This window comes from Sceloporus occidentalis, unplaced genomic scaffold (assembly GCF_023333645.1).
Source record: "Sceloporus occidentalis isolate IW3139 unplaced genomic scaffold, rSceOcc1.0.p SCAF_4, whole genome shotgun sequence".
Taxonomy (NCBI): domain Eukaryota; kingdom Metazoa; phylum Chordata; class Lepidosauria; order Squamata; family Phrynosomatidae; genus Sceloporus; species Sceloporus occidentalis.
In genome coordinates this window covers 182315216-182331573 of record NW_028316984.1, presented here as the reverse complement: position 1 = coordinate 182331573, position 16358 = coordinate 182315216, and the positions used below count along the sequence as shown (strand labels likewise).

The window sequence follows — 16358 nt, the reverse complement described above, 5'->3', positions numbered from 1 at the left end:
ATGATGACCCTAAGGCAAATGGGATTTTCTTGGCATGATTTGTCCAAAGGAGGTTTGCCTTTGGCTTCCTCTGAGGCTGAGAGAGTGTGACTTATCCAAGGTCACCTGGGGGGTTCCATGGCCCAGCAGCAATTCCAACCGTGTTCTCTCTGGGTTGTTTCCAGCGCTTAAGCCATTACACCACACTGACATTTCTGTAACGCACAATACAGTTTTCCCTGTTTAATTCTCTCTCCCCTTCGATTGTTTTTGATAGTCTTATAGTCTACAACAAATGGAGGAGAGGATGAACTAAACAGGGAGAATTATGGTGTATGGTAGCCAGGAGCTGGAAGTTTCCTGGAAGATCCCTGGATATCCAGAGGTGAGAATAATGTTGTCTTACAGAACTTGTTGGACTGCAGTTTGTAGCATTCTTCACCTGGTTATGCTGCTTAGGAAGGCTGAAAGAAATTATAGTACAACATCTGGAGGAGGGGCACATGATCCCCACCTCTGAGGTGATCTGAGGCTGTGACTATACAAGTAGAGCTGACCCAAGGTATTTTGCTTCCCAAAACAAAGAACAAGGAGGGACTCACTTTCTTCCCTTTCCTACCTACTTACAGAACTGACTGGACCAGCAGTAGACCCTTCTTTCAGTTCTTAGCCACATCTGAAGGCATCAGGCCAATTTGGGAAGTGGAGGACAGAGCAGTATGGCAAATACAGCTCTCTTATAAGGAGGAACAGTTGGGAACAACCAATACTGTTCCCCTGTATCTTCCACCTGGGCACTTGCTTCACTTTGCCTTTATGACCTAAATACTCTGAAGTCACCACCTGAATGTGGAAGCTATGAAGCGCCAGGCCTGGTTAGTTCTTGGATAGAGACCAACAAGGAATACAAGGTGCTGTAGGCTATATAATTTTTGCATTTATTTATTGAATTTGTATCCTGCCTTTCTCCCAAAATGGGAATCAAGGCAGCATATGATAATTTTTAAAAGATTACGGTAAAACATTACTTTGAGAGCCAGTGCGGTGTAGTTGTTTGAGCATTAGACTACATTGGAGTTCAGGGTTTGATTCCCTGCTTAGCTGTGGAAACCCACTGGGTAAAACACTCTGAGGCTCAGAAAACCCCAATGATAGGATTGCCATAGGGTCACCATAAGTTGGAAATAATATTATTTTTAAAAACATGATGAAAAGAGTAAAAAAACCCATTTAAAATGTATTTAAAACGGAATTTCTGGTAAAATATTAAAAATACAGTACACCTCATTACACACACACACTCACCCTTGTTCCATAATTAAAAACTCAGCCAGCTATATTTAGAGGAAGGAAGTGGTAAACTACTTCTGAGTATTTCTTGCATCAAAAAACCCTGTGAGATCCGTGGGTGGTGTTAATAGTCAATTTGACTTGAAGGCACGTGCACAAGCAAACTAACTTCTCTAAGCATCAGTATCTTGTACACAATGTTAAGAAGGATGCTAGTGTAATCTGCAAAGTGGTTATCGTAAGAATTCCCAAGACAAGGCATGCAAAAATGTTAGAACTTTCTATAGAACTGCTGAATGTGGTTATGAATCAGTTTTGCTCCTTCCTTATTATTTTCCTATGTGTGGCATAGTCTTGTTCATTCAGAATAACAAGCAGGTGTTTTTGAGCAGCAGTGACCTGGTTTCTTCTCCTGAGCTCTCTAGGAGAAAGTTGCTTGCACAAGGTCATCCAAAGTCCCCTTGCTCTTTTCCAGGTGGAATGCTTTAAAAAAAGGAAAGGAAAAAAAAGTTAAAATTCAGATAGCTTCTTCAGTTGCTGTTTTCAAATGAGAATGAACCAAATCTCATTATTTCTGTCCACTTTCTGGGGAGACTGCTCTCACTGGCACTGCCTCAGGCATTGTGTGAGGACTTTTCAGGTTTGGAGGTTTGGTCTTCTTTTTTGTTCTCCTCTTTTTATTGGTCTTTGTTGTTTTAATGGATTCAAACTGTGAAATGCCCTCTCTACTCCTGTAGGCATTGTTCTTGAGCTCTTCTCTTGACTTTTCCCATCTGCAAAGGGGAAACATTAGTCTAATTGTGAAGCTATCTTGGTTGACTTTAAAGTATTGTCTCCTGGGAAAGTTAATCTTTTTTTCTCCCCTCTTTTCTCTTTAAAGATTCATCATCCAACTATATCAGACAACTTGAAACAAAAGTCAAACTGCTAGAGGACGATAATAAACTTCTCTCTCAGGTAGGTGATTTTATAGCATGTCATCTGGTGAGGTAACTGCTGATGTGGATCAGATCAGTAACAGGAGCATTATATCATTTGTATCCAGAGTGATATGAGTGTTAACAAAAACGTTTCCTTGCTCAGCCAGCCATAAAGTGGTTGAAATTCACAAAAGAAACTCATGTCTCCATTTGTAGTTGCATGCCTGTCAAGTTGTTTCTGACTTATGCTGACCCTGAGGGGAACCTATCACAGATTTTAGGGGGCAAGATTTATTCAGAGTGGGTTTGCCATTGCATTCCTCGGAGGCTGAGAGAGTGTGACTTGCTCAGTATCAAATTGCCATAAGCCAGAGTTGACCTGAAGGCATGTAATAACAACTGCAATCCATAAAAACCAGTGTAGTTTGAATTCAAACTATGTAGCTGTGTTAGCCTGGAAAATCAGTATGCAAAGGGATGTTGCAGCACTTTTGAGATTAACTGAAAGACAGAAGTTGGTAGCATTTGCTTTCATACTTGAGTCTATTTCTTCAGATGCACTTGCTTTTGTTGACTTGAGCCTACTTCGTCAGCATTTGTTTTTATAGACATGGTATAGTTCCTCAAATGCTTTTGTTTTTGTAGACCTAGGCCTACTTCTTTAGATGCATTTGAGGAAGTAGGCTTGCTACCAACTTCTATCTTTCAGTTAGTCTCAAAGGTGCTGCAAGATCCCTTTGCATAGTGTAGTTTAAATGTTGGACAAGAATTCTAGAAGAGCAAGGTTCAGATCTTCACTCAGAAATACAATCACCATAAATTAGAGTTGACAAAGACACACAACCTCCAGTCCCATTCATGGCAACAAATGTCAGCTCGTTAGTCAAAATGAAAGAAAGGACATTCAGATATCAGCTGGAAATGTGGATGAGTAAAATGTGTTAGGTGGTTGCAGCAAAACCCACAAAGAGCCTTGTGGTGCTTTAAAAAATATTTGGCATAAGTGTTCGCCCACTTCTTCAGTCACAAGATGTTTACCATTAACGTTTTCAAAGGGGGGGGGGGAAATTGAGGATACCCAAATTACATTACTGAAAACCGTCTCAAAGTTAGAAGCTCAGAACCTAACTATGTTGGGCATTAAATGAATTACTTAACCTACAAAACCCTAAACCACTGATGGTGAGTGAACCTTTTTACAGACCGAGTGCCCAAACTGAAACCCAGACCCCACTTATTTATTGCTAAGTGCCATGTCCCTCTGGCTTTCTAGTAAGAAACTCTGGCAAACTCTGTGCTATGGCTACAGCATGTGTGCCCATAGAGAGGGCTCTGAGTGCCACCTCTGGCACATGTGCCATAGGTTCGCCATCACTGCCCTAAACTATTTGGAGCCAGGATATCCAAATGCCCACTTCCCCCCATGAGTTGTTGTTGTTGTTGTTGTTGTTGTGTGCCATCAAGTCATTTCCAATTTGCAGCGACCCTAAGGGGAACTTATGGTGGTTTTCTGGGGCTCACCCATGGTCACCAGCAGGTTTCCATGGCCAAGCAGGGATTCAAATCCCGGTCTCCAGGGACCTGGTCTTTATCTCAAACCACTACAGCATGCTGGCTTTCTATTATGAGCCTGCCAGAAATTTGAGATCTTTAGAGGAGGCCCTGTTGCATGTTCCAACCGGGGTTGTTAAGTATACTTAGCAGGGCTTTCTCTGTAGCAAAGTCTGAAACTCCCTGCTCAAAGAGGTTAGGCTGGTCCCCTCTCTTTTAAGCTTCCGGAGGGCAGCCAAAACAGTGCAGATTTGCATGGCATTCAGTGTTTGAAATTAATAATGATAATAAATAATAAAATCTTTATTTCTATACCGCTTTTCCAAAGAGATCAAAGCGGTTTACAAATTCGAGGGGGAAAAATATACATCACATCACATTACAATACAATTAAAATGGGATGCTAGGATTGTGGGTTTTTTTTTTTTTTTGGTTGCTTTTAGAAGTTTTTGAAGAGTACCCTCAGATCTCCTTACCTACAGATTCTTTATCCACAGATTCAACCATCTACAGCTTGAAAATATTCAAAAAATATAAATTCTATAAAGCGAACCTTTATTTTGCCATTTTGTATAAGGAACACAATTTCACCATGCCATTGTATTTAATGGGACTTTGAACATCCACAGATTTTGGTATTCATGGGGGATCCTGGAAGCAAACCCCAGCAGATACCAAGGGTCTACTCTATTTTAATGTGTTTGAAAAAATGTTTTTTGTAATCTCGGTATTGTTTTAATTGGTTTTTATTTGTTCATCTCCTTGAAAGCCCTTGTGAACTGGGAGGCAATGGAGAAATACTTTAAACAAATAAACAAACAATGATTGCATCGATATGGAAACTCCCCAGGTGACCTTTTGCAAGTCACACTCTCTCAGCCTCAGAAGGAGGCAAATCTGTGAACAAATCTTGAGAAGCCCATGATAGATCGCCTTGCTCCATAAATTGGAAGGGACTTGAAGGCACACAACAAATTCCTTGGATGTGTTGGGTGTGGAATTTCAGGTGGGCAAGTAACCATTACACAATTTACACTTAAATGTGATGATGTTAGATAATTTTTCAGCCAATCATTTTAAAATTCTGTTTTTATGTTGCTACAAAAGAGTACTTCTTAGAAGAGGTGTTGGTTTTATATCATGGAAGACAGTTGGCAGTTCTTTAAAATAAAAATAAATGGTTGATGGGCTCTTCTAGACATCATGGCCTGTTGCTAAGTGATGAGCTTTAGATTGGATTTTCGTAACTTGTTCTCTGTTCAGTATGCCCTTGGTTTGACTCTTTCCTGCTTTGTGTAAGCTACAAAGCAGAGGGCACGTTATCCGTTTGCCCCTTTTTATATGAGGTCAAACCAGGATCAATAATTGATAGGTGAAAAGTGCATGGGCAGTTTAAAAACAAACAAGCAAACAAACCAAGAACTTGGGGATGTTTATTTTATTGGGAAGTGATGTTCCTACCAAGCCTAATTAATTTGTAGTTGGATTTCAGTTTAGCTAGCAGCTGAAGAAATTTTCCAGTTGAAACTTAACTAGGCTTGCCAGGTATCCCATATTACGTTCCTTATTTGAGAGATATAAAGCTTCTCCCTTTTAAAACTGGAAGGTGTGTCTCTTGTTATATTTGAGAGTTGGACAGCTTATCCCTTGATATAAACTGACCAAGCTGCCAAGATAGATAAATAAGTAAATAAATAAATAAAATGCTGTGTTTTGCAGTGTTTTTCTATAACGATAGAAATGTTTGCTCCGTGTATTTTATGTTATGTTAATTTTCAGGGTTGGAAAAATATATTTCTTTCTTGTTTAAAGCACTTTTTTGGCATTAATGTTTTAATGAAAAAAATTGAATCCTGCTTATTATATTAATGCTGTGAAACATTATTTTATGTATTAGAAAGTTTGATAAACCATGTTTTAATGCTTTATAAAATTAACCATCGAAAGTTAATATGCTTTGATATGGTTTAAATCTTTCAGTAAAACATATTCAATTCTAGTGTAGCCTATTGTTATTGGAACTATATTGACAAGTTGGTAGCCTATAAACAGGAATATAGGACCATACCAATATAGGACTAAATAGGAAAATTAAGCAGCAAAATTTAGTTCAGATGTTATAGCCATTATCTTAAATAATAATTGTTCTTTTAAAGTGGTCTTGTAAAGAAAGTTGTTTTGACTGAACTTATGTTAATTGAAGGATTTGTTTCTGAATGGCATTTCTTGCGCTATAAAATAAAATGATTTTAAAAAAAGCAACTGACACTGGTCTAACACTGAATGACTTCCAGTAAACTGTTAAAGTTTATTTTTTTAAATTCAAACTGTCATTGTTGAGCAGTATTGCAGTAGCATCCACTACTGTGACCAAAGGTCTATCCAAGCAAGTTTTAATTCTGTATAGTTTAAAATTGCATAATTATTCTACATTTTAAAACAAATAGATGAGAACAGTGTAAACTCCAGAATGACAAGAGGTTTGGATAGGGCCAGTATAAAAATAAAGAAGCTTTCTGGTTCATGTTATTATGAGGTTTTTTAAAAAAATAAAATAAAATAAAGATCCCAGGTCTCAAACAAATGGCCTGAGTAGCATACATCAACAGTATCTCTTAACAACAGGAATGACAGGTTCAAAGGAAGCTCTGGAATGCACCCTTTTATTCACATGAGACTGGCATTCTCTCTTCTTTATGTGTTGAAAGACTACAGAGATGTCAAGGAGTTGGGAATGATGAGGTGCATTTAGAAATCTTATGTGGACTCCTCTGTCTTGCTTTTTTTTAAAGAAGGCACAAAGGGAGCCTTGACACATCACAGAGCACTCCCTGAACAGGTCAGGTAACTTATTTCCTGGGAGAGACCAGTCTCCAGCAAAGGATCTCTATGTCTAAGGACTTAAAAAAAGGAACAAGAATACTTTTCTATTTTCTTCTCTTTCTCTTTTTTTAAAACAAAGTAGTATGCAGTATGGTCTGCTGCTGGAAGATCGAATTACCTTAGATGAAGCAGTATTTTGCTTTTTGCATTTAGCACTTGGCGGAATGCCAGGTAGACATCTATAATCACCAGTGAGTCGCTAATCTCTTAATGCACAGGGGCATTGTTAGATACTGTGGACCTCAGATTTCATCACTCTGGGGGTCTTGTCAGCACAACTTCCTCCCACGGAGTGATCAGCCTTCCAAGAACCATTGAATGTCAATGTGGATGGATAAAAAGCACACCAGGATCAGGCTCTGGTTCAGCTGGTGGTCTTGTTAGCTCCCCATCTTACCCCAGGAACATTTGTTTGCTTTAAAGGAAAAATAGCTAACAGAGTTCAGCACTACCAGTTGTGTTGGCATCTTACCTAAGAGCAGCCAAAACCGAACATAGATGCTCAGAAAAAGCAAAACTCAGATGGAAAAAGATTAGTGACATTTTAGACAACATGCAAACTTCTAGGCAACGGCAACTGGTGTGTGTGTATATGTATGTATGCTTTCAAGTTGTCTGTCAACTTATGGCGACCCCATGAATTTCTTAGGTGTGGAATACTTTGAGGTGTTTTTGCTGATTGGGAACAATTCTGTTTCTTCATTTTTGACGGTAGCCTCTTTTCCTGAGTATAGGTTATGCATCAGGACAACCAGATATAGTGGCACTCCTATTTCTTTGAAATCATTTAATACTTCTCATGGTCCATGCAGTCAAAGGTTTTGCTGTAGTCAATCAAGCGCATGCAGATTTTCTTTTGGAATTCTCTGGTGCTCTCCATTATCAATTGTTTGTTTGCAATGTGATCCCTAGTGCCTCTTCCTTTCACGAATCCCATTTGCATCTCTGGGATTTGCTGTTCTGTGTATAGTAGGAGTCTTTGCTACAAAGTGGCTTACAACACTTAAAACAAACATGGCTAAAAATTAACAGCATAAAAATTAACAGCATACAAAAATTAGAAAGCAACTAAACCATAAGTAAAACCAATTAAACCAACAAATACATTATGTTGAATACCTTATACAAGGATGGGCAGCCAATTGAGCTGCTGGAAAAAGCAAGTTACGTTCTCCTTGTAACCAGCCCCCGTTCACATATTTAATGCCTGAAAACCATTTCTGAAAACTATGCAAGTAGGGACTTTTATGAAAGACTATGTACAGCATCAGATCATTACAATTCCTGGTTTCCCTTTCTCAGTTCTTTTCTTGGAGATGACTGTGTTATATCTGTGTGACACTCTGGAGAAATAGAGGACAAAATAAGGCCCCGTACACACGGGCAGGAAGCAGCGTGGTGACGCTGATTCTAGGGTTCTGGAGTGTGCAGCAACCCTAGAACATGCTGCCGCCACCATCGTGTCTACGGGGGCCGCCATGATGATGTATGCAATACGTAGTGTCTGCACGTTGTGCACAGGAAGCAGCGTCATAGGATTGCGTTGCAGCCCTTATGATGCTGCAAGGAAGAAGCTGCTCTAGGCAGCTTCTTTCTGGCTGCGTATCGTTCCTACGCGGTTTGGCTCTTCCGGGAATGATACACAGCGAAGAGGGGCGGCGTTTCGCCACCTATATGTACAGCCTGTACTTCTTTTTTCCAATACTGCTTTTTCTTTTTTTATTGGAAATTTTTACCTTCTCCTCAAAGTAACAAAATCAAAGAGATTTCTTACAGCAGGACCATGTAGCTTCATTCAGTATATATATTAAAAACATAAGCTCAATTTGTCATTATATTATGAATAATGTTTACTCAGATTAGCTTACTTACTAATTAGCTTACTTGCTGTTCACTGCTGTGATCTTTGGAATAGCGGTATATAAATAAAACAAATTATTATTAATTATTATTATTATTAATATCTCAGAGATGCTAATTGTATGCTCTCTCTGTGTGTATTTTATGTTCTAAAAGTAGGAAAGCGACTTTCAATGTGTAAAGGTTTCTAATACTGCATTTTAGTTCTTTCCCCAAAATTCCACTTCTCCTCCCCCCTTTAAATTCTTTTTCATGGCTACAAATGCTATGGAAATTAATTTTGACTGTGTCATCAAGTACAGCAGAAAACAAGCTTGCTCCATCCTCAATATGACATCCCTTCAAATATTTAAACAGGGCTATCATATCACCTCTTAATTATCTCTTCTCTAGGCTAAACATACCCAGTTCCCTAAGTCTCTTCTCATAAGGCATGGTTTCCTTATCATTCACCATTTTGGTCACCCTCCTATTGACATGTTCCAGCTTGTCAACATCTTTTTGAATTGTGGTGCCCAGAACTGGACCTAGTATTCCAGGTGAGGCCTGACCAAAGCAGAATAGAGTGGCACTATTACTTCTCTTGATCACTATACTTCTGTTGATGCAGCCTTTTTAGCTGCTGCATCACACTGTTGACTCGGATTCAACTTGTGGTCTCTTGAGGTTCCTAGATCCCTTTCACATGTAGTCTTGTTAAACCAGGCGTCCCCCATCCTTTATCTGTGCATTTCATTTTTTTCTGCCTAAGTACATTACCTTACATTTTTGTTAGGTTTGGCCCAGTTTTCTAATCTATTCATGCCATTTTGAATTTTGATCCTCTCCTCTGATGTATTAGCTACTCTTCTTAATTTGGTGCAGATTTGATAAGCCTGCCCTCTATTCCTTCATCCAAGTCATTGATAAAGATGTTGAATAGTACTGGGCCCAGGACATAACCTTGTGGCACCCCACTGGTCACTTCTCTCCAGGATGAAGATGAGCCGTTGCTGAGCACTCTTTAGCCAGTCAACCAATTACAAATCTACCTAACAGTAGGTTAGGTTGGGGGGGGGGGGGGGAGAGATCAAATTAGTCTGGTATGACTTGTTTTTGAGAAACCCATGTTAACTTTCAGTAATCAGGGCATTCCTTTTTAAGTGCTAACATACTGTTTCATGATCTGCTGTAGAACTTTTCCTGGTACTGATGTCAGGCTGACTGGGCAGTAATTATTTGGGTTATTTTTAAAATCCTGTTTGAAGATGGATACAATATTTGCCCTTCTCTAGTCTGAGATCTTGCATATCATATGAATACAGGTACTTTCTCCTCTCTCATTTGTTTTTTTCCCCCCTCTTCTTAAGCCAGAGGGAAATAAACAAGAAAAACAAAGGATGATATATTTATTTTTTTCTCTGGGTTATTGGAAGAGAAGCAACTAAGGAAACCGCCCCATAATTATGTGCAAATTAAAGGAGCCAGCTCTTCTGTGTTTGAAGGGGTCCATAGTTGCTCCTAATCTGATGGGGAACAATTAGGCCAAATGCACCCACATGCTTCTGATATTCAGTATGGTTGTGCCACTGTTTGGCTTGCTTTTCTGCAGAGCTTTTGTATATTTAATCATGGTAAGGGACTTTTAATCTTTTATTAGGAAAAGGCCTTCTAAGAAATTTTAATAAACCATGATCTGCTGTTGCAGAGTTTCCCATTTATTCCACTGAAAAGGGTTCATTAAAAAAGAAAACAGCAGGATGGCACCATGCATGATTTTTGTGGATTGTGCCCTTTATCTGTGGAGTTCAGTCCTGCGCAGGAGCATTTCTAAAAATAGCCTTGTGCTAATGCGTTTACCTCAGTGGTTTGTCATGTTCAATTCTGGGAGAAATCAGAGATGAGTCATAGCAAATTTGATTCCTCAGAACGATGAAATGTGTGTCATCGTATGTGTTTTTCTGTTTCCTTTTCCTTAACTCCCTCTAGCTCCTGCTTTTTAGGTCAAGGCAGGGGCTTTCCAGTTGAAGTGCAGCTCCCATTATCCCTCCCCATTTGCCAATCTGCCTGGGGCTAATGGGAATTGGAGTCCAACAGCATCTGGAAGGGCACAAGTTTCCCAGACTTATTATAGGCAGCCAGGCAGAGCTGGCCTCTCCATTACCCTGTGATGTCTCTGTAGTCTATTTCACACTACACAGCTATAGCATTCCACTTTGTGCCATGGTCAACCCAGGTGCTGCTGCTTGATCCTATAGAGTTCTGGGATTTGCAGTTGTCAAAAGGTGTATTTAGAACTCTCATCACAGAGCTATTGTGCCTCACTATACTACCAGTCCCTGGATTCCGGATACAGCCATGTCACTGGTGCTTTAATGGCGTAGTGTGAAAGAAACCACTATTTCCCTATAATGAGCACATAATTCCCTTGATGAAATAACTTCACCAGTCAGTTTTCAGAAGTTTCCAGTTAGAAGTGCTGATTTTGACCTTGTTATTTTTTTTAACTGGCCTCAGGTTGGCCCTGACTCATAGTGACCCTGTATGAGACAACTCCAAGCCCTTCTGCCCTCCAGTGTTCTGCTTAAATGTTGTAGAATGTAGAGTCATGCCCATGACCTCCCTAATCGAGTCTAGCCAATTGGTGTCTGGTCTTCCTCTCTTTCTGCTGCCCTCCACCTTTCCTAGCATTATTGCCTTTTCAAGTGAGGCATGCCTTCTTATTATGTGGCCAAAGTACGACAGCCTCAGTTTTGTCATCTTGACTTCTGGGAAGAGTTCTGGTTTGATCTGTTCAAGAACCCATCTGTTGTCTTGTTGGTTGTCTGTGGGACCCTCAGCACTCTTGTTCGGCACCACATTTCAAATGAGTTGATTTTTTTCTTACCCACTTTTTTCACTGTCCAGCTCACGTCCGTACATTGCAATGGGGAATGCTGTGGCTTGGACAATTCTGACTTTGGTGCTCAGGTGTATGTCTTTACTCTTTAGGATCTTTTCTAGTTCTTTTACTGCTGTCCTTCCCATCTCTAGTCTTTTTATTTATTGGCTGCAGTCACTGTTTTGATCAGTGTTTGAACCTAGGTACAGGAACTTTTTATTTCTATTTCTTCGTTGTCTAGATTTTGACCTATAAAGCCCTATACAGTTTAGGTCCAAACTTTCTGAAATCCCATATCTCCCCATATGACCTGCTGGAGTCTTACTATCCCCAATATAGGACTTTCTGCCCTTCCCACCAGCCTCCATGGCTCAGCTGGTGAGGACATGCAAGAGGGCCTTCTTGGTGGCTGCTCATAGGCTTTGGAATTCCCATCTCAGGGATGTTTATCTGCCCCTGCTCTGTTGTCCTCTTGCTGGCATGCAAAGACCTTCTTGTTTAAACAGACCTTCAGCCTTGGCTTACCAGAGATGTGCAGCTTGAGGTGCTGTTTTAATTTGCAGTGTGTATTATAAGTGTTTTAATTTTTAGTATTTTAAACCAGTGTTTTAACTGAATGTGCTGTTTAATCCCTTTTAAACATTTATATTTCACACAGTTTTATAGGTTCTATTTATACTGTAAGCTGAATCCCATTCTGGAGAAAAGCGAGATATTGAATAATTAAATAAATAAAATTTACATTGCTATGGGGAAGACACTTTGGTAGAGCACATAATTTATTTTAAAGGGTCACCAGTTTAATCCCTAGTATTTTTGAAATAAGTTACATAAATTAACTAAAATATGGTGTGGGCTTATATATCTTGCGGCCTGGACCATGTAAAATATTTTTCATGTGTTGGGAAAGAGGAATGGCTGTGTTTCTGTGTTCAATGCCTCCCCAGCCCAGTATTGGCATAAATCTTAGGTCCCTTAGTTCAGGTTTCATGGGCTTGACTTTGCTCTCACACTTGTGCAGTCTCAGCTGTCAAGACATCAGAAGGCTTGTTGCCTCTATTCAGATACGAGATGCCCAGAGGATTTTCCAGGTCAAAGAGTGCCTCCACATTCATTGGTTGCCTCTGACCCGGAAAAAAGCCCAAGTTTTACTTGGGCACTCATTTCAGTGTCATGTCAGCAAGACAGAAGACTGGAAGGAAGTTTGTCACCAAGCTCATGACATGATTTCCATCAAGGCTCCAAGTTACTTAGCGATGCCATGTCCCACGGTGCTGCTCAGTGCTGCTCAAAGCCCTGTGAGCTAGGAACGTAGCTTTAAAAATTGACTTTGTTAAACTAACAATTTTGCTGCATGGCCAATATGGCTATCCTTGAATATGTTTGTTAAACTAAAGCTCCCATAATTCCCCAGCCAGTATTGTTGCCATGCTTGGGAGATAGCGGACATTCTGGAGTTGTGGTCCAAACAAGGTTGCTTTTACAGGCTGTAGCTAGTAAAAGGATTTTGGTTTGAACTGGGTGAATTCACAGAATCATAGAATCATAGAGTTGGAAGAGACCAAAAGGGCCATCCAGTTCAACCCCATGCCATGCAGGAACTCACAATCAAAGCATCCCTGACAACTAGCTTCTGTTTAAAGACCTCCAAGGAAGGAGACTCCACCACACTCTGAGGGAGTGCATTCCACTGCCAAACTGCTCTTACTGTTAGAAAGTTCCTCCTAATGTTGAGGTGGAATCTCTTTTCCTGTAGCTTGCATCCATTGTTCCAGGTCCTGTTCTCTGGAGCAGCAGAAAACAAGTTTACTCCCTCCTCAATGTGACTCCCCTTCAAATACTTAAACAGGGCTGTCATATTACCCCTTAACAGTCTCTTTTCCAGTCTAAACATACCTAGCTCCCTAATTCAGGTGGTGCTGGTGCTCATTGCCTCTGACGGGGTGCATCGAATCTGTCCAGTGCCACTTGCTGCTTTGTTCTCCTACATCTGCCAGTGAGACAATCTTGTGTGTACTGACCCTTTTATATTCAGAACTTGGAAAGCTGTTTCCCCAAAGGAATCGTTCTATTATCCAGCCTCCTTCCCAGTTTGAATCCCACTTTGGGAGTAGGGCGGAGTATAAATTAAATAGATAGATAGATAGATAGATAGATAGATAGATAGATAGATAGATAGATAGATAGATAGGAGCCAGTGTGGTGTAGTGGTTTGAATATTGGACTAGTGCTCTGGAAAATTAGAGTTCGAAACCCTACAGATCTCACAGGGTAACCTTAGACAAATCACACTTTCTCAGCCTAAGAGGAACCCACATTGGGATCATCATAAGTAGGAAACAATGTGAAGACACACAACAACAACAACAACAACACTCCCATGAACTAGTTGTTGAAGTTGTTTTTGTTTTTCCAAAGTAGCTCTTTACTTTTTCATTTCTCAAAGGTAATTAAAATAGTGACTTAAAGCACACTTGAATGTTACCTGTCAGAAACCTGAGAAACTAATTATACTCACCTTATATGCACCTCATTGTTGCTTCAACACCCATGACAGAGCATAAGTCAGCAGCACACAAAACACATCCTGAGTTAGCACTTGAACCATATACTACTCTTTCACATCACCACCATCCCTAGAGCCTTTCAGGGATGAATATTCAGATGCTCAAACCAGCATTTCCTGGTTATGTTCACATTCATATTGGCCAGATGTAAAGAGTCAGTAAACTTTTGTCCTTCTCCCCCAGCAATAAGTTCTGTGTTGGTATCTGCTTGTGGCTCCAACCCATTCATCTATGCCATTAGCTTGGACCACTCATTAGTGATAAACACATGCGCCTCCCCCAAGGACTCTTTTATAGTCTGTGCTCCTTAGTCTTGTCATGTGGCAATTATTTTCTTACTGAGCCATGAATACCTCCCACAAGGAAAATAAAATTGCAGATCTTTCTTTATTTTCCCCAAATGTCCTCCTGTTTGTGGAGACTGAAGTTGTTATTATTTTAATTTATGATATCACAAGGCCACTTCTAAGCTGCAGAATGAGTGACTCATAAGATGTGGTGTTGGTGGAGGGGTGGAGACATTTCTTATATTAGAATCCAATCTCCTTAAGATACAAAAGGCAAAATGCAAGGGATGTTGTAGTTTGGAGTACATTGCTGTTTGATATTCTGAACTATGTGCATTTGCACTACCACAAGTAAAGAAAATAATTCTGTAGCCATCAAAAAACAGTGGCCTGTAGAGATTATGCTAATTGCATGTATTTGTTGTTGTGTGTCTTCAAGTTGTTGTTGATTTATGATGACCCTATCACAGGATTTTCTGGGGCTGAGAGTGTGTGACTCGCCCAAGGTCATCCACTGAGTTTTCATGGCTGAGCCAGGAATCAAACCCTCATCTCCAAGGCTCAAACCACTACACTACACAGGCTCTCAGTAGTAGATATATGGTAATATAATTATATTATTTTTAGCTCTGCTCTTCAAAGAAGGGAAACCTCCCAGTGCAGAGTGCCTTTCAAAGTTCAGAAATAAAGAATCTGTATAACTGTTCATTTGCAGAATTTATTTTGCAGGGTTTTTAGAAACTCCTTTGTCTTTGTTGTTATAGTTTTTTTGATCACAGAGAGTTATTAACAAAATTCAGATACAAAGCTACTCCATATACAGCCGGCTCTCCACTTCTACAAATTTGATTATTCACAGATTTGATTAATATGTTCTCTCCAGCACAACTCTATGGTCAACATCTGCCAGAAATTGCTATGGAGGAGCTTGAGATTCCTAAGAGAACACTTCTCTGGGCTGTTGTAGATCCTCCAGTGCAGTTCTGTGGTGGATGCATGGCAGATGTTGACCATAGAGTTGCACTGGAGAACCTAGAGATTCATAGAGGTGTTAGGTCAGGTTGTGGGTTTTTTTATTTGTGTTTTTTCCATTTTCACAGGGGTCCTGCTCCCCTAACCCCAGCAAATGTGGAGAGCTTACTGTATAGCCACTGACAGAAAAAGGAACTGCAAGCCACAGAACTGATTCAGGTGGCAAACAGCAAAGGCTGGCGGCTTCCATGTCAGTAAATTTGTGAGTTCTACATTTTAACTCTGCTCCCATAGCTGCTGAACTCTTCTCCCCCCAAATAGTTTCAGCACCATAGAGATCTCTTTTAAATTTTGATTAAAACATGGGATGGATTTACTCCCCCACTGACATGGCTTCCATATGCAGACTTCAGTTGTCCTGATAAAGTTCTAAACAAAGTTCTAAATAATCTGGAAGATGTTTATGGACCATCTCTGGGACTGAAGGGGTCAGTGGACATCCTGGGTGCAATAGTGTCACTCTGCGTTACCACAAAGCAGTACAGAGATCTTTGGATTTTCGTTTCTAGTGCTGACACTAATGCTTATATAGTGCACCCACATTTTACGTGGGTGCGGTATACATGGCTTTCAGCATATGCTGAAAGCCTGGCTAGAAAAACCCGTTGCGTGCCCTGGAAGAAATAATGGGGTGCGTATGAGCCCCATTACTTCTAATGGGGCTCCAACACACGTGGATTTCCCCTTATGCAAAGTGATCCGGAACAGAACATAAGGGGAGGGCCCACTTTATATCTGCTTCTGCTCTAACCACACAAAATATCCTATAAACCCATTCCACTGGTTTCTAAGATGAGCTGTCCACAGATATTCCTTGCTTTCCAGCAGATTACAGGTTGAATCTCCCTTATCCAGAATTCTGAAATCCAAAATTGTCCACATGGGTGGCTGAGATAGTGACACCTTTGCTTTCTGATGGTTCAGTATACACAAACTTTGTTTCATGCACAAAATTATTAAAAATGTGGATAAAATTACCTTCAGGTAATGTAAAAGGGATAAGGTATACATTAAACATAAGTTAATTTCATGTTTAGGCTTGGGTACCATATCTAAGGTATCTCATTATGAATGTGCAAATATTCCAAAATCCAAAAAAATCCGCAATCCAAAACACATCTGGTTCCAA

General features: G+C 40.1%; 1 protein-coding gene across 3 annotated transcripts in view; it reads left to right on the top strand.

Moving 5' to 3' along the window:
- Nucleotides 1-16358, top strand: part of CCDC85C (coiled-coil domain containing 85C) — a 248370-nt gene that overhangs the window by 148153 nt on the left and 83859 nt on the right. For all 3 annotated transcript variants that reach the window (XM_089522511.1, XM_089522510.1, XM_089522509.1), the window contains exon 2: nt 2150-2226. In XM_089522511.1, the coding sequence (XP_089378637.1) occupies nt 2150-2226 (77 nt within the window). The remainder of the gene's footprint in view (nt 1-2149; nt 2227-16358) is intronic.